This window comes from Xiphophorus maculatus, chromosome 6, assembly GCF_002775205.1.
Source record: "Xiphophorus maculatus strain JP 163 A chromosome 6, X_maculatus-5.0-male, whole genome shotgun sequence".
Classification (NCBI taxonomy): Eukaryota; Metazoa; Chordata; class Actinopteri; order Cyprinodontiformes; family Poeciliidae; genus Xiphophorus; species Xiphophorus maculatus.
Window position 1 is genome coordinate 1933828 of NC_036448.1, and position 22670 is coordinate 1956497.

The following is a 22670-nucleotide window of genomic DNA, read 5'->3' on the forward strand; positions in this document are numbered from 1 at the left end:
GGAGCCCACTAGGGGACATGGGGAATTTTTTTTCTTTTGCGTTACCTCGCAAAACATTTGCGTTCTCTCGCAATACTTTTGCATTACCTCGCAAAACTTTTGCGTTCCCTCGCAAGACTTTTGCGTTCCCTCGCAATACTGTACTGGTCAGTTATGCAGCATAATTGAATACTGCAAGCCTTTCTTACGGTGGGCGCCGTACTTTCTGCTTTAATATAAGGTTATGTGAGGTTTTTCCATGAATGTTAGTATCTTTTTGTGAAATATCTGAAGTTTTATATCTTTCTTTAGGATAGAAAGGCACCACAAACCTACGATATAAACAGAAACTTTCCGTAAGTAAAAAAGAAATAAAAATACATTATAATTTGGACTATTTCTGAGTTATTATCGCGGGTAATAAGTCATCTGACAGTTTTGATTGTGTCTCTGTTATGTTCGTAGTCTGAATGGTTTAAAGAGCTGCTTTCAGTGCCGTTCCATCTTAGCCTTAACAGACATAAACATGCAGTAAAAAATCGATTTTAAATCAGTGTTTTGCACCAAACAGTTTTTACTATTAACAGGTTTTTATTATTAAAAACACGACAAACTAATGATGGTAAAGGGCCGCACTGGATTAACTCGGGGAATCTCATCTGTCCGTGTATCAATCAACTCCAAACTTCTTCTTTGTTCCGTCACAATTATCTATTTATTCCATTTTGATGATCAGGCTCCAAACTTTGCCAGGACTGACCGCCCCGCTCACCGCTTCCTAATACACACAAAGCCAGTATCCTTCCCATTCATACCTGGTGACGTCACTCCCACGTCGACACACCTAAGTGTCAAAGTCGCCTGCTCCTGTCATATCAATAATTACTTATTTCATTCATATGGCTCTTACAGAGCCTCAGTGAAAACTTATTTACTATTATTAACTGTTTGGTGCAAAACACTGATTGAAAATGGATTTATTTTTTCCTGCATGTTTATGTCTGTTAAGGCTAAGATGGAGCGGCACTGAAAGCAGCTCTTTAAACCATTCAGACTACGAACACAACAGAGACACAAACAAATGATACACAAAAAGAATCTTGGTCTGTGCATTTGTGAATTATGAGACAGTTTTAGCTCCATACTGCTACTGGGATTAGCTCCAGAAGGATTGATGGATTGTGGTGGTAAAACAAGCCCAAATCATCAACTCTTTACCACCAAGTTTGTCAGTTGGTGTGTGGTATTGGTTTTTTTCCAGCTATAGAGCCATGCATTATCAATTTCCACTGTGATCTTGCATTTCCTTCAAACACGAATTCATACGTTTTTTATGCTTTGCAAACTAAAGCCGAACAGCCAGGTTGTTTTTCAAAAAGAACTATTTCGGGCATGCTGTGGTGGCGCAGGGGGTTAGCACGCCCCACGTTTGGAGGCCTTAGTCCTCGACGCGGACGTCGCGGGTTCGACTCCCAGTCGAGACGACCTTTGCCGCATGTCTTCCCCCCTCTCCTCACCCTCCTTCCTGTCAGCCTACTGTCGAAAAAATATGAGCCACTAGCGCCGCAAAAAACTCTTCGGAGAAAAAAAAAGAAAAAAAAAAAGAACTATTTCTCTTGGCAACCTTTCCATCGCCACATTTGTTTAATCTTTTTCTAATGATGTCATCATGATCCTTGATGTTAAATATGATACATGTATGGAGTCAAAGTTGTTGAGAGTTTTGTAGCGTCCAAGCACTGAATGACCCAACATTGTAGTGATGTTTTTAAGACATCTACTCTTAGACTCAAAGGTCTGAATGTTTTTCTCTTGATTGATCATTCTCGTCCTATGATTTTTTTGGAAGTTCTCTTTATTAGTGTTCTGAAATGAATGGAAACCAATCATCCTTCTTTCAGGTCACTCATCTTTCATCATTTGCACCTTTTCACTTTTTAATGCAAAAACCTGACTGCAAAAACGAACATAATGATCAAACATGCCCTACCTAGCTGAGACATTCGGTGGAGTGGAAAGAAAATGTCACCAGCAAAGGATAAAACCTGTTTCACCAAAGACAACATGTTCTTCTTTAAATTATTAGAATAGAATAGAATAGAATAGAATAGAATAGAATAGAATAGAATAGAACAGAATAGAATTACTTTATTCATCCCAGCAGGGAAATTACTTCGCAGTTACAGCATAGAGACAAGACACACAACAACCACCACTGAGTAGCAATTGTAGACAAAATAAAAAATAAAAATAAAATATAACATGCTGTCAATATAAAAAGCAACTTCGAGCAGTCCTTGCAAAGATTCAAAAAATGCAGATACAGTATGTATATGTAAATATATGTACAGCAAATGTGCCACAGTGCAGTTGTGCAAAATTACTGAAAAAATGAAGCAACAGTCCCTTACATAACCAAACACTTTGAGGGCAAATCTGTGATAACTCCGTGACAGATGGACAAGAACCAAAATCAACAAGAACAAATTACAGAGACCTTCCCAGTTTAATTTGCTGTGTAGCTGTAGTCCAGTAGAGCAGTGGTCCCCAACCTTTTTAGTTGCGCGGACAGGTCAGCCCTTCGCAATTTTGCTGGGCACGCAGTACTCCTATGTTGTTTTGTTACTCATTCTGCTGCAAGTTGGCTCAATTTTGACGCGCAAGACGTAACCGGTAAAAGTCCGGTTTAGGATTTTCAAAATAAAAGATCTGGAAGTAGTTCATTATTTCTTGCGCGGCCCGGTACCAATTGGTCCGCGGACCGGTGGTTGGGGACCACTGCAGTAGAGCATCAGTGTCACAGAGGAAGATCTAAGCTACCAAAGGTCTAGCACCAGATATCATCTGAAATAGGAATGTAAAATATATAAGCACCAACATCAATGTTGGCTGATGTCCATCATTTTTTAACATATCTGTCCGATAACTAAAAGTAGGCAGATATATATTAGTTTCTGTAATTGGAATGGAGGATGTTGGTCATGTAGTGTTTGTTTGGTCATGTGACTGATGGTGGTGCAGCACAGGATTGTGGGGAGTTTAGCTAAAGCAGAGAAGCATTGCTGAAGTCAATTTTTTTTCAAAGCGTCAAAAGGGAAGTGAGAAATATATAATGGCAATAGATATTGATTATCGGCCATAACAGCAATATTAATAATGGATAGCAACATCAGCCCAGATTTTTTTAATCCGTGCATTCATAGTCTTAAACACATTTCAGTGTGCAAGTTTCTGGGAGGAAGACCCACCTCATGCAGCAGCTTCTCCAGCTTCTCCTGCAGCTCCACAAAGTACCTGGATGTGACCAGGCCGTCCTGGGACTTATCCAGACAGTCCCGGGCCAGCTCCACCAGCTGGTGCTGAATGAATCCCAGCACACCGTCAGCCAGGGGCAGAGCGGTGTCCGGAGAATACTCCGAAATGATGTCCAGCAGCCGACCCTCCATCTGAGCTGTTGCCTGGGAAACCAAAATGGTAGACATGGTTTAAAATATGTACATGTTTTAACAAAACACCAAACATGAATGAAGAATACATTGACAATTCTAAACGTCTCCAAGAGATCTGAAAGATGAGCTTCAACAGAAAGTCAGCAGAAAACCAGGGCTGGAGGTAAAACGATGACTTCACCTTGGGAAAGCGCTCTTTGTAGACATGATTCATCATGACAATTTCATTGTCGAATGTTCCACAGGTCCGGCCAGGGCTAGATGAGAACCAGACAACACAAGAAAATATAAAACTTTTAGTGAAAGAATCTCTTGATGCTTAATTTTAAATCAACAGAGCAAACCAGAAGCTGATAAGATGGAAGACAAATGTTCATATTCAAGCTAAAATAAATGTTTAGAAATATTCAACTGTTGTAATATTGTATTGTGGTCTAAGTTACTGATACATCCAGTGTCAGAAGTGTACTCATCAGCATGATGGTTATTCATTTTGGCCTTTTATCAGTCAAACATACAACATAAGGATCAAAATGATACACTACAGACTCAAATATATACATACGCCTTGCTAATGTGTGTAAATGCTATATCTTAAACAAGCTTCTGGCATAATTCCTATCAGATATTTAAACACATTTTGTGGCAGAATTTCCATTTTTTTACTAAGACAGTTTCCTACCACCAACCCAATTTGTAATTTGTAATTTGTAATATGTAATAGCTCAATCCTGATTTCAGGGTTTTAGTAGACCATTTCAGAAGCTTTACATTAGCCACCACTGTCTGTCCACGCTTCAACCATTCAGCAGATGATTTGAGGTGAAGATGAAACATCTGGAAGTAGTTCTCAGTTTTCTTTAGTGTATGCACTTTGTGCAACACACCAAACCTACAGAGTGATGCTACCGCCACCCTACTCGCTGTACTGAGGTACTCAAGCCTGGCAACAACTTCTTCAAACATTTTTGTCATTGTTTTTTGCTCATTTTTATTTTTTTTAAAGTCTCCAGAAAGAACTTGGCTTGTCCATGGGAACAACAAATGATTTCAGTTAAAATTGAAGGTGTCTGTTGTGGAAGCAAATGACCCTTTCTTCAGCAGCACCCAATCAACAGTTCTGAGATGTTCACTGGATTCCTTAGACTCAGTCATTGTTCTGAGTGTTTGTCCATCCAGTGATTATCTAACCAGCACCATTGCAGGTCTAACAAAAATATATTTTATTGCATTATAACTTCAGCACCACTTATTCAAAGATCTAGGTAAATGTAAAATTTTGAGTCTGGATGTATAAAACATATTTCTCTAGCTTTTTTTTTTTTTAACAAAGTCTGACCTTCCAGATTTCTTCAATTTTTTTAACTAAATTTATATAAGTTTGTTAAATTTCACATTACCACTTGATTCCTATGTACACATAAATACAACAAAATATATTTATTATTGTTTTTAATTTGTTCTTCAAGCATCTGATTGGAGCAAAGTGTTATTCTATCTATTCATGTTTCCAGTGTTTCAGAAAGCCCTGGTCATTCATGGAACTTGTTTAGAAATGTGGACTGTGCTGACATTAACATTTGGGACGTCTGTGCTGCTGTTTAGCATTGAGATGCTATTTTAGGTTTGAACAACTTCACTGATAGACTAACTCCTTTTAGCACAACTTGAGCACAACAGTAGTCTTTTCCAGTGTTCAGTCAGTTTGGTTTATAAGCAGAAATTAACCGTATGGGTCAAGATAAGTCCATCACTGTTTGTGGATGCAACTTGTGCATCAGATTTATGGGCGTACAGAAAAAAATTTAATTAAACGAGCTAAAATTTAATATGGTAAAAGCTATGCAATTAGTTAATCAAGAGTAACGCGCTGAAGTCTCAGGCCTAGTATTGATGCATTTAATGAACAAGGAAAAAAATTTCCTTTTTCAGTATTTTCACCTGCAGATCAGAGCAGGTCACAGATTACTTGTCAATCTGAAATAATTCTGTAATTACTAAACTTCATGTCTGAACCAAGTTTATATCTGAACAGGGAGCCAAAGAGCTCTGAAGAATTGCTTACCTACTCCAGATGATCAGTGTGTGTGGCATGCCACTGACCATTTCTGTACGAAAACAGTTGCTAAAGCAGCCTGGTTTCATCTGAGGCTACTATTAGGAGCTAACCTGCAGGGAACTGAGACCCTTGGGGGTAGGAAGGCTCTGAACAGTCTCTGGGATCATTTTACAGGGGAGACATTTGCCTGTGATGTGCTGCTGTATGGAACAACTCTAGTGATTATGCGGCAAAACGCCAGTCTCATTAAAAGCTCAACAAAACTCTGCAGTGCAGGTTTTTTTCCCTCATGTGCAGCTACAGGCATGTGTGGAGAACTTTGGGCATGTTCAGCGAGTGTGCGGCCCAGGGAAGGATGTGTCACGGGAAAAACAACCAGAACAAGATGCTGCCAACACCCTCAGCCACCCTCCATAAAATCTCATAGCTCCCAACCACTAGATCTATTTAGAGGGATTGTCTCAGCACTACTCAGTGATATGGTAATGTCATTGTATATAATCCTCACATAGCACAAGTTTTTTTCCAGAGCCACTCAAAGTGATTATTTCACCAGGCTCTGGTTTAATAGGGACTGCATTTCTCTTTTTGGGAGGATGAGAATGTTTGAGGAGAAGAAGCCAGCTGTGCTTCAGGAGGCAGACTGGGTCTCAGCCATCTTACAGCTTGGTGCTGTGCTTACAGCTGTCAACAAGCCTGGAAAGCTACTGTAGAAATTCAGTTCATTTATTATGTGCAGCACTTATTGTCAGCATATCTCTGTTCACAGCAGTTCTGTGTCTTGGAATCTAGTTCTTAAATAACGATTAGCTGCTGTGGTCCCAACATTCAGTCAGCCAAAATGACTGACCTCAACCCTCCCCACAAAAACTTACATCTTCAGTCTAAAAAGGAAACATTAAAATACCCTAAATTACAAAAAGTAATTACATAACATCAGAAGCTTGTCTAAGTGAACATATACCATGGTAGGAGGACTAACTGTATTAAAGGGGCGGTATTATGTGGGCAGTATTATGCTTTTATGTGTTTTCAAGCCAGTATTGTGTTTTCAAGTGTCAGTAAAGTAACTGTTACTTGAATGTGTTGTAAATATGCTATATATAGCATTTATTTTTAAACTCATAGCTTCAGTTATTACAACTATAACTGGCCTCTTGAATAAGCAGACAAGCACATGTCAGGACCCCCTACAGTTTGCTTATCACTTTGTAGTTGGAGTTGATGATGCCATCATACACCTGCTTCAACAAACCCACAGTCGTCTGGACAAAGCAGGCAGCACTGTGAGGATCATGTTCTTTGACTTAATACAATTCAGCCTGATCTGTTCTGTGAGAATCTCCAGAAGACACAAGTGGAGGCCTCAACAATCACCTGGATCTATGACTAACTGACAGACAGACAACAGTTTATGAGACTGAAGGTCTGTTGTGTCTAACCTGGAGCACCACAGGGCACTGTACTCTCACCATTCCTTTTTACTCTCTACACTTCAGACTTCAAATTCAATTCAAATTCAAAAATACTTTATTAATCCCATAGGAAAACCAAATGTTGTAACTCATAATTTTTTTTCCAGCACAAGTCTGACTTCTGTCATCTACAGAAATACTCCGATGACTCTGCAGTTGTCAGGTGAATCAGAGACGGACAAGAAGCTGAGTACAGAGATCTGGTGGACTGCTTTGTGTCATGGAGGAAACAATCATCTTATTTTCAGTGTAAACAAAACAAAGGAGATGATTGTAGATTTCAGGAGAAACAAGGTCAAAGGTCAAACTTATTTCCATCACGGAAGAAGAAGTGGAGGTGGTTGAGGAATATAAATACTTCCGGATTCATCTGGACAACAGACTGGACTGGAGATGCAACAGTGAAGCATTTAAGGACAGAGCAGACTGAACTTTTGAGGAAGATGACTTGCAGCAAAATGCTGCAGGTCTTGTATAAGTGTAATTTCTTCTGCCGACATCTGATGGGGCAGTAGCATCAGAATCAAGGACCTAATCATCAACAACATGACAAAGGAGGCTGGTTCTGTTCTGGTTTGCTGATGACGATGGAACCTCTGGAGATGTTGATGCAAAAAAGGATTCTTCATAAAATTAAGAAAATTAAAGACAACCCTGACCATCCTCTTCATCAGCCTGTCTTGGGCAAGCAGAGTGTCTTCAGTCAGAGGGTTCTTCTTAGGCCTGTCACGATAGCAAATTTTGCTGAGCGATTAGTTGTCTCAAAAATTATTGCGATAAACGATAATATTGTTTGAAGATCTTTTTACACTGATTTAATGGAAATGACGTAATAATGCATGCGATTTCTTGCCAAAGATACATACACTTTATTTTCAAAAGAACACTAAACACTTGAACTGATAAACAAAATAAACAAAACAACCAAAAACAAAAATAAAATGGATTCTCAGTCTGCATTAACAAAAAACACACTTGAAAAAAAAACTAAACAACATAAAGCCAAAGTGGAAATAAATACTGCATTCAACCAAAAGAGTGCAGATTATGAAGTCTGTATATTATGTTGCCCTTCAGTAATAATTAGATTTAAATGGAAAAGATGGGCACATCGACTACCTGATGCAATAGTTCACACTACATGATTTTTTGCTCCTATTTTTCCCCTTACAACAATCTTAAAACGTTGGTCTTTCTAAGATTGTGTGGTGTGTTATGGTAGATCGTCTCCGATCTAAATCAAGGGTTTTCCCCGACTGGGAGCTTAAGGACACCTGTTGAATGTGACAGGTAGCCAATCAGAAAGCGTGGATTCTCCTCCATGTTTTCTGAGGGGAAATTACAAATGGGAATCCCAAACAGCTGACACGGCGCAACCCGAAGTCCAGCGGACGTTGGAGATGATATGTGGAAACAACATTAATGTTTATTCAACATGCAAAGAATACAGAAATGACAAGGGGAGGAGTTGGAGCGAAATTGCTACCGCAGTTTATAAACCCGGTAACTTTTCAGCTGTTCTTTGTTAACGTGACGTAAATAGGTTATAATGATTTTCATTCAGTCAGGACTTTACGCTGACACTAGCCACATGCATTGCAGGTAGACTGTAGTAAAGCATTGATTAATGCCTGGTTTTAAAATTAGTTCACTGGCCTTGTAGCCATTATTTTGTGCCCATTGTTGGACACCACACGATCGAACCGTTATACCTAGAATTTCTGTCGGCTAATGTGTGATCTGTCAGGTTTTGAAAATGGGCCGACAGCTCTAAGATCGTGTAGTGTGCGCTGGGCTTTACACTAAGGAAATGAGGAAGGGAGGAGTCAGTGGAGAGCACCGGAGTTGAGCCCTTTTTCATTCTGTCTCATTAGCTGAAAGAGAAAAGGTCGGAAGAGACGATAATGCCGATAATTAAAATGACGTCAATAGCTTTAATTTATCGTACGATTAATTGATTTATCGTTTATCGCGACAGGCCTACTTCTTCTTTACTTTACTTGAGTTTTTATTTTTAACTTATGACTTTAAACTCCACATTTCTCAGAAGCTTGTGGTTGCTCATTAATTTTGGCTCAGCATGGCTTTATAGTTCGCCGTTGCTGGTTTTCTTTTATTGAAATGAATTGGCCACACACTATGCTCCTCACAAGAAGGGGAACCAATCACAGTCGCCGCTCACATCTGGGATTTAGTCATCCTCTGTTATTGTTGTGAGCTTAGCTCCCGCTTTCATTCAAACTCAGCAAAGGAGACAGTCTGGCTCCCATGGTCAGATCTCAGCTCCATGCTTGATGTTTGTAAGCTTCCATGTTTATTATGGCATTACTTATAGTTACCTGTGTTGCTGTTTGTGGAGAGAAAAAAAAAGTCTTTCCTGTTTTATTTTTTTCTTTGTTGGGGACATTATAAATAAGAAAAAAATAAAAATAGCAGTTATTTTTTTATACTATTTTTATGCTGAAGTTTTTACAGGTTTTGTAGCAGAGTGGTTCTACATGTCAATACAGTAGGTGGTTTCAGCGAGTGACAGTGATCTATCTGTAAAAGCACTGAGAAAACAATACAGTGATGTACTGATATTATAAAATAAAATTTACGCTTTCGAACACTTGAGTTCATTTCTGAAATTTATGAGCAAATGAGGAGTGGGAGCCAGGGTTTCTCCAGTCAAACTATCATAGCAGTCTTACAAATATCCTGGGAGACATAAAGCTGCTAAACACAGTTGCTCTCTTGGTGAAAGTCAGTACCTGAGGCTGCGTGAGCGGACCCTGACATGGTGCACTGGGTGAGCTCCTTCATCGTCTACCACGCTCTCCGAGCTCCGCAAATGTTTGAAGAGGACGTGAAGATCATCTTGAGTGGGCTGAGAGGGCAGCTGGTGCAGCAGCTCATGGGAGGATGAGGACTAAGAGGGAGGGGAAGAACAAGGAGTCAATTTTGTAAAAAAGCAGCCGACAGGGCAGAAGAAAATGTTCAGATTATATATGCAAAATATTAAATAAAATCACAAAGGACTTTGACAGAATAAAGACCCAAGACACATCAATAACAAAAAAATATGATCAGGCTGAAGGATTAAGGGAAAACCTGTCGCAATGAGCAACAAATCAATTAATCACATAAAAAATTAGGTAACATTTTAGTCAAAGAGGTGTGAATAAAACTGACATGACACTAAATAAACATGATAACACCTGTTATGAACATAAATGAATCTTCATAAATGTTTATAATTGTTGTCATGAAGTGTCATTTGGTAAATAAGGACACTTGTAATGCGAAGCTGACACTTTTAATGGACGTTTTAATGGAATTTTGCATTAAAAGTGTTATTTACCAAATAATGCCAAGTTGTCAATTTTAATGGACTTTTAATGCAACTTTTAGTACAACTCTAATGAACTTCTGCATCATTATTTATTTCCTCAAAATAAACTGCCGGCTAATCTGTTTAGATTATAAATGGATTAACACGACATTGCATTCTCTTTAATTTTCTCTGTTCTGTGTGTAACAGAGACTGGAATAAAAGGTGCCATTTTAACCAAAGGTTTGGAATGCACTTCTGACCCAGACAAGCTCCAAAGCGTCCTGTTCATAACTCTTCCACACGCTGTCAGCTTCCGGTCAGAAAGACGCATTTAGTTCGGAGTTCATGAGATGATATTCAGAAAGGATTTTTTTATTGATTGATTTTAGTTGCCTCTGTGATTAACTCTTTGCGTAAAGTCTATAATGTCTGTCCAGTCAAGGGTGTTAATTGTAACTTATCTAAATGAAGGACAGGCTGCAAATTTTTCCGTCATTTAAAAAACACCAAACAAAAACACAAAACAAACAAACAAAAAAAATAGTCAAATATGAAAAATATTTCGCAAACACGATCCCTCGTAGATATCTAGACTAGTGGTGCACCAACTTCTGGCTGATCAACATCACTAAACCTGACCAGCCGATTCTAATCTTGACCGATACCGATTTTCTTTGTCTGAAAAGTTGCTTAATATAGTGACAGAGTTGGCAACAGTGGGGTGATTATTGTTAACTGTACAGATGTGACCTGGTGGGCGGGTCAGTCAGTCCCCTCTCACAGCAGGCACCCACAGGATAAAATAATAAAATACAAGACCAAAAAAAACTCCTGCTCTGCCACCTCAGCAACACAGATCCTCTCCTGCTGCACAGGCAGAGTCACACATCCCCCCCCCCCTCCGAGTTATAACATGTGACATGCAGTGTGGAATACATGAGAAACCTCATCTCATGTTCCAACAGCATTAGAGGAAGCTACAGGAAAGCTGGAAGTTTCGCCACTTAACAGAGAAAACAAACTGGAGCAAGCAACACGAAAAGAGAAGAGAGGACGAGACATGGAGACTAAAGACATGTCAACAGTGAACCAGAGTTGAGTGACTGGGAGCCTGAAAGGTGCTCTGTGTGGGGAAGGACTGACCTCACCATTGCTAAGTTGTGCTCTTGGCCAGGCAGAATTAAAGCAGTGACACAGGACACGGCCATTGTTTTCTTACAACTTACTGAAATTTCTGTGAAAACTGCCAATGTGCAATCAAGATAATCGCCATAGAAACCATTCGCACCATGACTAACGGGTGTGTCTGGGTTCTACTTCCTTCAGGGGAAAAGCTGAGAGAAGAAATGTGAAATGTTCAGCAGTCTCGCTGTGAGGTCATCCAGGAAAAACAAGCAGGGAATTTCAACAAGCCCAGTTATTTCACTGATTAGCATGGGGATTTCCTCTCTGGTCATTATGGAAAAGGCATAGTTCACTTCCTAAATTGTTGTCTTAATTATTGAATACAAATTTGTGGAGATTTGCTGTGTGTTGACTTCGAGTAAAAAAAAAACTAATGATGTATGTTTTAGCTTCGAGTGAAACTTTGCTGCATTCATGTTCAGATTATTCCAGTCAGTCCAACATGTGGGGGTAATTCCTGTTTCCTTCCATTTGGGATGGCTGCTGATAGCAGAACCAGTCATCTCTGAAGGCACATATCATGTCCTGTGATGAATAACTGAGTCACTGAAGGACACCAGGAACATTCATCTCTGGTTAGCTTAAGTTGGGTATAAAGCCACTGGTGAGTTATTTTTCACCTTCATTGAAACAAATTCTATTACCAGAATCACATCAAGTTGTGTAAAGCTAGAACCAGGGTCAGAATACACTAAAGAAAGCTGCAAAATACATCATGTCTCAAGACAATATTTTCGAGAGGGGATACACCTTTCTGATTATATGGACCGATATCCATATCAGATATATCATATACATATGGCTGCTATTACCAATAACCACTATTTATCAGCGAGAATGCAATTAATTATTTTAGCAGTCAATTATTCTGACAATTAATCAGATAAAAAAATTGTCACATACTGCAGATAAAAAAAACACAAGTTTGTAATTTTCAAACATGTATTATTTATATTCATAGAAAACCAAAAGTATTAATATAACTCAACAAATTTGGGCTTATGAGTACAATGTTTGCAAACACATATTTCTTTAAAAAAAAAAGTCTGGCCAAGGCAACACGATAGAAATAAACTTTGGTTATTAATATGGGCCCAGTTTTACTAACTGAACCAATACCTATATGTTACTTAGTAACTAATATTGGTGAACGCCAATGTTAATGCTGGTAGGTATCTACTCCGTGTTGTTCCCAAAGTAATCAACCTTAACGATGTCAGGTTTAAGCTCACCTTAATAAAATAAGCGTACCTAATAAAGTGGCTGGTGAGTGAATATCCAGCTAAACAGTAGTGGGAGGCAAATGATGGAAAAAAATTGTAGAAATAGGGCAAGAAGTCAAGTCCCCTTCACACAAAGTCTCACAATGTTGGAAAGAAGTGTGTAGTAGTGGTGCTTGCAAACACGCTTAAATTAAATATTTTCATAAATAAACACTTTTACCAAGCAGAAAAAAGATTAAACATTTCAATTGTCCCACAAAATAGAAATGTGTACTATTGCAGCAGCCATTGCAATACTTAGAGTGATGTACAGCGGAGCATGTTTGGTAACGTCAATTCCTCACAATGAGGAGAAAAAAAAAGAATGTTCTGATTCAACAAGAACCAAACCACAAGAACCACTGGAATGCACAGTTTGACCAATTCTGATGTCAATCCCATTTTATAGCACATTGTCCTAGGCCAGTGTCTGAGTCTATCTGGTTAACTGTTTCCATGACAATGCTGATGTCCAAACCGTTTAAGTGCAGGGCAAGCAATTACCAACTCATCAGCTTCTTAAAGCTGTAGCCCATCAACCAGTGGGTTATTAAGCAATCCCAGTTATAAAAGCTAGGTTTTAGCTAGGCTTACAGGCAGCAGTGTGGATTGAGGATTTGGCTAAACTCTGCTTGGCGTCAAAGAATAGTTACTCTTCAAAGTAAGAGCCTGTTTAAACCATTGTGCTTGAGGTACAGTACAGACTTTTTGACCACATGGAATTAGTGATTCCAGTTTAACAAAGTTGAAGATCAATACTAGACATTGACTGGATGGTGAAATTATTGAAAGAACAGAGCTTTGTGCCCTAGTACTCCCAGTATTCACAGCGGTTAGAGACTGCATCTATCTACAAAATGCTGAAAAAACTGCATATACTAGAGACTCCCTCAAAAATGTTTATAACCACCTATTTTCATAGTTGAAACACCAAATATAATTCAATATGCCCTAGTACGCAGAGTGGAAACCGTCTCAGCACCACCACAGAAGCTAACATCTACAGCAGGGGTCTCAAACTCCAGTCCTCGAGGGCCGCAGTCCTACAGGTTTTAGATGTGCCACAGGTACAAAACACTGGAATGAAATGGCTTAATGACCTCCTCCTTGTGTAGATCAGTTCTCTAGAGCCTTAATGACCTAATTATTCTACTCAGGTGTGGTGCAGCAGAGGCACATCTAAAAGTTGCAGGACTGCGGCCCTCGAGGACTGGAGTTTGAGACCCCTGAGATTCTACAGTCTTGCTTATCTTTATTATTTAGGGTTCAGCCAATCAGCACCAAAAGAAATGAAAGGTGCTGCTGCACCAGCTGCTTTGCAGATGCCACCCAGTAGCGTCTCAAGTAGCATTCGGCCTACGTATTTCAGCTTCCCAAGCTGCATTGTCTTAGGAATATTTCAGATTTGTTCTACAGAAAAATCTGCAATAGTTGGGTTTTCCACAAATAATTTGAGTCAAGTTCCATGTGGAAAAATAATAATAAAAATAAAGAAATCAGTGAATAAGCAAATAATACTTTATACTTTACTATCCAACAACCAGAGATGTGTTTAAGGAATGAAAATTAAGGAAGTACAACAGCTGTAAGAAGCTACCAGAAAGGAAACGACAGTTTGTAGGACGTTCAGCTGTAATTTCAGATTGTTACAAGAATTTAGAAATCAGTACAAAAAGAGACATTTAACGTGTTGCAGCAAAGTTTTGATTTGTCAAATTCTAACCATGATCTATATATGGAAAAACATTGATCATTTTATTCCTCAAAGAGAGACTCTAGTCTGTAAATGTACTGTACAGTTAATAAGCCAATATTTCTTAGTAAATTCTTTTTCTACTGTGAGTAATCGGAGCAGATTTACTACTCAGTCAATAAGCACCAGAGGTTTACAAGATAGCATGGCCCAGCTATCTGATTGTTGCAATGAGTGTGACTAACACAGGAGCTAAACGCTCCCCTGGTAGCAGTTTGGCTAAATAGGTTGAATATCTGATGAAGAGCGTCAGACACAGAGTGATGTGTGGAGCTGTGCTTACAGAAACTGATGAACTGGGGGCGTTGGTGCAGTATCCAGAGGAGGGAACAGACGCCACAGACCATCGTCGCCCATCCACCCTGCTGAAAAAGAGCAACACAACAAGCAGCTCAGTGGTCGCACCTGAAACTTTCACATCCTGTTCATGCTCTGCACTTCAAAAGCTAGAAGCATTTCTGAAAAAACATCTCTCCATGCAGGTTTAGGCTGCGTGCAGTTGGTGCGCCGACCCGTCGGTGCTTTCTTACCTTTCGGTGCGGGCCAGCTGGCTACAGACACAAACAAGGGAGGAAGATGCAGAGAAATGAAATTAAACAGCGTTCATGGCAGTGGCAGTCATTGTGTTGTTCAGTGTGTCCCAGCTCACAGCCAAAGGCTGGCTGATGTAGCAGCTTCTCAACACCCACCCAAGATGTTGTCACACTGCAGCACCCAGCTAGCTCATGGTTTAACACTGCATCAAACACACGCAGAAAATGGATTCTTAGCATTTCCTGCCCTCAATAAATCTTTCGCACATCTCCTCTCACTTTTCCTTACTCTGAACTCTGAGGATGTGACCCAGTTTCACTCACTGATCCAACCCAAGGTGACACAAGTTTGAAGGTTTTGCGGTGGAGACATTTGGCTCAATTCACAAGAAAAGGTTCATGTGAATTCAATTTGCAATCATCCTTCAAGGGTATTTACATAATCCATCTTCTGAAAATATTTGACAAACATAAAATATAAGTCATTTTTCATCTACCTGATGTTTACCAATAGTACAGACCAAATGTTTGGACACACCTTCTAATTCAATGGGTTTTCTTTATTTTCATGACTATTTATAAGGCAAGAAATCACTTATTAACCTGACAGGGCACACCTATGAAGTGAAAACCATTTCAGGTGACTACCTCTTGAAGCTCATCAAGAAAATGCAGAGTGTGTGCAAAGCAGCAATCACAGAAAAGGGTTGCTACTTTGAAGAAACTAGAATATAAGGGGTATTTTCAGTTGTTTTACACTTTTTTGTTTAGTGCATATTTCCACATGCATTATTCAGTTTTGATGCCTTCAGTGTGAATCTACAATGTCAATAGTCATGAAAATAAAGGAAACTCATTGAATTAAAAGGTGTGTCCAAACTTTTGGTCTGTACTGTACATCACTGAAAGCTTTGTCTAATTGCTCAGAAGCTTTTTGCATGTTTGAACTCGAGACCCAAAGCTAGACGCTAAAATAAAAGTTTCCCAGCATTCTCTGTTGAAACATATGCTTGCTGTTTATTAGAAACATGCAACTACATACAGCACCTCTCATTAGTTATTTTTCTTGCACTAAAACATGACTTTCCTCTCTGGTTAGGCAAGCCAGCACATGTACGGTTAATCAGTGCTAGCATAACAACATCACAGCACAAACTTGTGTGTGTAAAAAAACAGAAAAGCTGGCATTGAGGCGGGCTGTGTCCAGAAGAAATTTAATACTGAAATTTAACATGCCACTCAACTAGCTGAAACTTCCCCCTCACTATAGTAGCACAAAATTGGAATTCTGAAAATATATTACTTTGGAAAAACACACACTGGCAAAGTGTCAAAAGTTAAGAGCCCCACCCATCAACGTTGGTAACGCTGTTTAAATTTATAGTTACTGTCCAGCAGACAGCTGCATGTTGGCTACCTGAGCAGATATAGACTTTTTTTGTGCTTGCTTTTTTTAAAAACACTAGTTGTTAAGTATTGTCAATAATGTCTTACAATAATAACAAGCATGTTATCAAGTTTTTCTATGAGGGAACCCTGACTCATATTCCTCATACCATGATCATCTAACAGCCTAACAGACTTCATTGCTAATATGAAAAAGGACTGATTCCAAACAAGTCCTGCCAGAACCGTGAAGTTCCACTGAAACACTGCCAGCTGCTCATTGGTGCAAAGCTATTACCCGTAAGTTGAGAAGATGAGGGTACAGAAAAGACCTGTGTAAAAGAGAAATGCAGCACAACCATGTGATATGAAAGCTAACCTTCTTTGGAAGATTTGCATGAAACCATCACCAACCAAGAAAGGAAACCCTGTGTAGTGGTAATGGTGACGACTTTATATCTTCTGGTCAATCAGAAAACGCTTTTGTCTGGTAAGAAACAATTTTACCAGTGGCTTCTCCTTCAATCAATTGCTTGATTCCCAATTCAAAGTTTGAACTGTGAGAAAACTTGCTGCAGTGATGTGGATTTGCATAAGTGGAATTGAACAATAAAAGTGTCTGATTTACCTGCGGGCAAACTGGAAGTTGGAAGAGGTGCTAGTGGAGATATTCCTGGGACTTTCTGAGGGACTGCTTCCAGCTGGAACAGACACATCAAATTTTACTTAAAGGGGCAATATTATGTATTTTCCAGGCACACAGTGCCATTTTATAGCACAATCAAGTAACTATGTTAACTTCAGTTGTCATAAAAATGCTATCTGGTAGCAGTCCAGCTAGTTTGAAGGAGCTGAGTTGCAGGGGAAGGGCTTTGTGAGACACGATCTCAGCTTGGAAACTGCAACTTTAATATTTGTTGATAGTAAGAAAAGCTGCATTCATACCATATTTACAAAAGTTAACCAGCTAAATTTGTGAGCAAATTTGTGTGTTAAAGGAAGTTATGAAAAACAAGATAATGAGAAAGGGGAACCCCCCTCATGAGGGGGGTTCACATGGAATGACACATGGAATCAAAAACAAAACTGAGGGAGCATGTATGCGACAGCACACATCAATGCCTCAATCCATTCATTCCAGACTGCCAAACATCAACGCTCACAGGGTAGAGTAGATAAACGAATACCTGTTGCGAGATGAAGAGGTGAAAGAGGTCGCGACAGCGTGGGCGACGGAGTCCCGACCGCCAAACTCCTCCTCTTGTTGTTACGGGAACTGAGAGAGAGCAGGGAATCAGGGAGGACAGAGGAGGTTAGCTCATGGTCAGCTGATGATCAACAAGTAGCACGTGGTGCTCACCCATCTTATCAGCACAGCAAAATAAAACGGCGTCAACCTATGAACTGAAGTGGGTTATGGTGATAAGGGAAACACAAGCCGCTTTTATGACACCTGCAATTACATTTATAGACACGCATAACTGGAGAACCGATATAATTATATTATCTCTTAATGGGCTACAATGAAGCCTTTAACGGCGTTTTTCTGTGAAACATAATTCGATATACAGATAATGAAAAAAAACAAAACAAACAATAACCAATACATATGGTAGCAAGAGTGTTTCTTTTAGCTGAAGTAACCCAGATTTAGTCCCATTAAAATCCTGACCCAGTAACCTTAAGATCAAAAGTGACTCTGTCCACTTCCTGCATGACTCCGCTGCATGCTCTGCCTGCAGGCTTTGTAACGCTTCATAGAAACTGTGAATTAGCTCTCTGTACATTTGTCCTCATCTCTCTTCCCATTTGTCTCCATTTCAGCTTGGCTATAATTCGTGGAAAGAGGCTGGGTGTAATTCCATGTTGCTTTCTGCTCCTTATCCTGGCAATGCTGGCTTTCTTTCACACTGGCGGCAACCTAAAACTACTGAGCCGAGAGACGATAACAAAGTCCGACGTTTCTGGGTCGGTGCCGAGGCAGATTCAGTCACTTATGTGGCCTCAACCCCAAAAAGGTTGGAGAAAAATTAGGCAATCAGGAGCCTGAGTTTCCCTACGATTTGTTCCAATTTTATTCTTATCAGACAAAATAAATGGTCTGTCCTAACAAAGAAACAAGACAAGAATGTGCAGAAGTAGCAGTGCTGTATCACACCCAGACGACGTGAGCAGCTAGCAGCTAGCACTTCTAGGTCTGTTTGCATTTGGACACAACACTGGACTGTGGGATCCTCACAAAAGGCCAGTAACGTTAGAGATATGAGTAAAGTGACTCTACAATGACTATTCCCATGTGCCCTGCTAATCAAACTCCTTTTGTGTGTTGTAACAGAAAAATCACATCTTACTCAGGGAAAACAAGCAGATAAAGAGGACAGAATAATGAAAAGGTTCTGGAATTGTGGCGCTCATGGTGGCTCTGTTGTGTTAGTTCTGATTTGCTCTTTTTGTTTGACTTTTTTTGGTTGATGTGTTGCATGTTTGGACAACCATTCCCTCTGGTTTTGGATACTGTGCAAATTTAAGGAGTCTGCTCTCACTGTATTGGTTTTACAGACAGGAGCAGCTGATTAGCATCTCTAAAGCTCAAATAATACCTGAACTTTGACCCCAAAGGAGTTGAAAAGAAAGCTTCGTAGATGCAGAGCAGAGAGAGAAGGAGGAAGTTCAAGCCCTCTCTTCTGTCAATCATAACAGGTAAGGATCATATCCTAGACTCCGTCTCTCAGCTTGGCTGTCTGGCCATAAGTCCAGACTGAGATTTAAGGAGAAACAGCAAAAGCAAATGAAGTGGATTAGCAGCACTGGCCATCTGATGGTCTCCTCCAGGACATTACTGTGGAATATCGTCTCCGCTGCCTGGATGCTGAGCTGCTAGCATATGGCTGTCCTACAGCAACAATCTTCAGTCAGAGGTCTCTTCTGATATGTTGCAAGACTGACTGCTACCAGAGATCCTTTCTGCCCACAGCATTTTCATCCACATCAACTCTTTGAAGATACTTGGATAATGTGAGTTATGACATTTAATTTTCCGTTGGGACAAATAAAGTATTCTTGCATTGAATACAGTTGGACATATTCAAGGAACTCCCAACTTTTGAATAATGTGACGTCACCAGAGGCAGAGTGTGAGGAGGGCAGACTTTTTCTTGAATGGATAATAATTTATAACACAACAGCAATACGAACAGAAACCATGGCCATGGCATGTTGGTGAGACACTACATCTAAAAGAGAGATTGGAAAGAAAAATAGGGGTGGTATTTTTAAATTTGACGATTGTGTCTGCTTGAAGTAGGGAGCTCTATTTATCATCTGCAGTTAATAGAATCAATAATTTGCATTGGATGATGGAATTTAATAGCTCTAGAGGTAATTACAACAGTAAATACAAAGATGAAGAAATGTAGCAAGGATAATGACAAAGAGGACCCTCTATAGATCATCTCTTGTTGACAAAGGCAGGCAGGTCCTTCAGGCATTACGGGCCAGACTGTGAAGGTTGATCGCATTTACCTGACAATTAAAAGCCAAACTACGTTCTCTAACCGCATCAACGACGGATATCGACCAGCTCTCAGGCTTGGTGTCGCTTCATGCGACAGCTGGCAGCAGACAATGCAGTCCGTCTGTGCTAAACACACACATGCATACACACACAAGTCCCAACAGGCCACGTTTCTCCGTAGGAAACAAAATCTAGGGCGGATGTAACCGACACTGAAGGACTCCCAATAAATGTCCATTTGATAAATGTAGAAAAACACTTAAGAAATTGTAAAAATGCTGCGTTTGCATGCTGTGAATCAGCTAAGCGTTCAACAATTGGATTGTAAATACAGCGCAGCAGCGCTTCATAAAGACCACCGCGTATTTCTATTCCCAAACAGCATTCGTTCGTTACCTTTTCGACCTTCTCATCATTGCTCCAGTCACAAAACTGGTTTTGTAGCTGGGCAGAACGGTCCAGTAGTAGCTTTGGTCGGACATATTGGTGGTCACAGATAAAGCCAGTGGAAATATGAGAATCAGTGTCCTCTCATTAGAGTGGGAGCATCATGTTTAACAGTCTCTCCCCGTGACTGTGTTTGCTGGCTGTGGTTAGGCCACTACGCAGAGTCCAACAGCGGAAACTCCATTCAGCTCCGGGACAAACTGACCCCAGACCCGCGGAAGGGCAGCTCGCTTCTGCTGAGCGACTGGAGCGGCCATGTCCGTTCAGCTCAGTTTTCTTCTCGGGAGCAGAATCTCAGTAACACCGTTTCTGTCTTCCGAGAAATGCAGCATCATACAGCGGTAGGTCGGTCAGCTCGGAGAGGGATACAAACTTTCCTTCTGTAGCACCGTTCTCTGAACTGCGCAGCCGCGAGAAGATGGAAAACGGGGAGGCGGGACTAGTGGTGCTTTTAGGAGCTACTTGAAAAACTGGATTCACCACTATTCAACAAAATATTAATCGCGCAAAACAGTGTTCTTTGTAATTTTGTGGTACACAGGTTTTACGAGCCCACAGATCCTAATAGCTAAAATGATGTCGAGATAACGTGAAAAGCTAGACGTAAAAGCTTTATAGCTTTGAAATAGTCAAATGTCCAAGAACACTGAAAGTTACTTTTTATCTGGATAAAAATGGCAGAAGTCTTTGCTTCATACAAGACTCAAATTTATCATAATTACCTTATAAACAGTTTCTTACTAAACTATTCATCCCCAAAAGCATTTTTAGATTTTCTGTCATCAACAACTCTGACTAAAACTGACAAAAGCAAAGTAGCATTATTATTATTATTATTATTATTATTATTATTATTAATTATTAGCATTATTAATTACAAATCTGAAAAGTGGGGTAGGCATATTCATTGAGTCCCTCTCAGTACTGTGAAGAACAATGTTTTGCAGCAATTATAACTGCAAGTCTTTAAGGCTTGATGTATCTCGAAACAGATTTTCTTTTACACAATTCTTACAAAATACTTGTAAATTTAGTCAGATTGGATGGAATGTGTCTGGGACATCAAAATTAAGTCTTCCCAAAGACAAAACTGGATTTATGTCTGAGCTTGATCTCAGTCATTTCAGCAGATGAATATGGAATCTAAACCATTCCAATGGTTTAGATTCTGGCTGTATGTGGATCTTTGTGTTGCTGAAGGGTGAACCGACTCACAATACAGGTATCTGTATCCTGACATGTTCTCTTCTGTGTGCCCTGTATTTAGCTCCACCTTTCTTATTTTGAGCAGTTTCACTTTCCCAGCTGAAGAAAAACATTCCTACACCATAATGCTGCCACTGCCATGATTCACCATGAGGAAGGTGTGAAGTGTTAATTTTCTGCTGCGTATATGTCTATGCTCTTTCCATTTTCAAATAATGGGTGACTGGATGTTTAGATGGAACAGAGCTTGGTGATATTTTCAAAAGCTAGAGATAAGGTTTTGTAACTTAACCCTGATTAAAACTTCTCCGCGCCCTGACCTGTCTGCTGTGTTTTTTAATCTTCATGATGCTGTTTGTGCTCTAAAAAAAACTCTGAAGCCTACAGAAAACATCTGAATTTATATTGAAACTGAATTACATAAAGGTATTTTTACTAGGCAGTTTTTGATCTTAGTCAGTTGTACTCAGTTTTATCTACGGATATAAAAGGGCCAAATAAAAGTACAAGCTAAAAACAATATATTGTCTTCCACTAAAGTTTGTGGTTTGAAGGAGGTGGTTTTTATTTCCATTTTATTTGTTTTTGGTTATTTATTGTTTCAGGGTATTTAAAGTATTTTCCAGTTCTAGTGTTAAGTGGTTTTTACCAAATTAAAAGTTTATTGATATTAAACTTTTAAGGATGAACTTTCCTTATTATGCAATTATCATAATACTACTTGAAAATATTATCGTTTATCGCAATAATAACTGGGACAATCTATCATCCAGCAAAAGTTATCATTTCAGGCCTAGTTACAACAAACAAAAAAGTATGGAAAAATCAACATGGTGTTCTAGGTCATCTTCTTCTTGAAGTCATCAAATCAATATGTTGCTTGCCTGAACCACCTTTGTGACCCAGCATGGCCAGTTTTCACAATTCCTTAAAATCAATTGAATTGTAATATTTCTACTCTGTGAGAAGAGCTGTGCAACAAATCTGATGTTATACGTTCTACTCAGATTAGAGGTAGCTCATACATCGAGGTTTGTCTGGCTTGGCAACAAATTCACGTGTGACTTCCATACAATGACAATTTCCATACGTCATTGTTCTAATCC

At 39.5% G+C, this 22670-nt stretch overlaps 1 protein-coding gene across 5 annotated transcripts in view; it reads right to left on the reverse strand.

The window, feature by feature from the left end:
* LOC102218485 (microtubule-associated serine/threonine-protein kinase 3-like) overlaps nucleotides 1–22670 on the reverse strand; it is a 50627-nt gene that overhangs the window by 23442 nt on the left and 4515 nt on the right. For 2 of the 5 annotated variants that reach the window (XM_023335057.1, XM_023335054.1), the window contains exons 1-8: nucleotides 20308–20765; nucleotides 17585–17673; nucleotides 17026–17098; nucleotides 15009–15029; nucleotides 14762–14843; nucleotides 9716–9873; nucleotides 3610–3685; nucleotides 3228–3437 (exon numbers count right to left, since the gene is read on the reverse strand). In XM_023335057.1, the coding sequence (XP_023190825.1) occupies nucleotides 3228–3437; nucleotides 3610–3685; nucleotides 9716–9873; nucleotides 14762–14843; nucleotides 15009–15029; nucleotides 17026–17098; nucleotides 17585–17673; nucleotides 20308–20393 (795 nt within the window). In that variant the 5' untranslated portion in view covers nucleotides 20394–20765. Of the gene's footprint in view, nucleotides 1–3227; nucleotides 3438–3609; nucleotides 3686–9715; nucleotides 9874–14761; nucleotides 14844–15008; nucleotides 15030–17025; nucleotides 17099–17584; nucleotides 17674–20307; nucleotides 20766–22670 lie in introns of those variants that run through there. The other 3 variants (XM_023335055.1, XM_023335053.1, XM_023335056.1) reach the window with 2 other exon arrangements.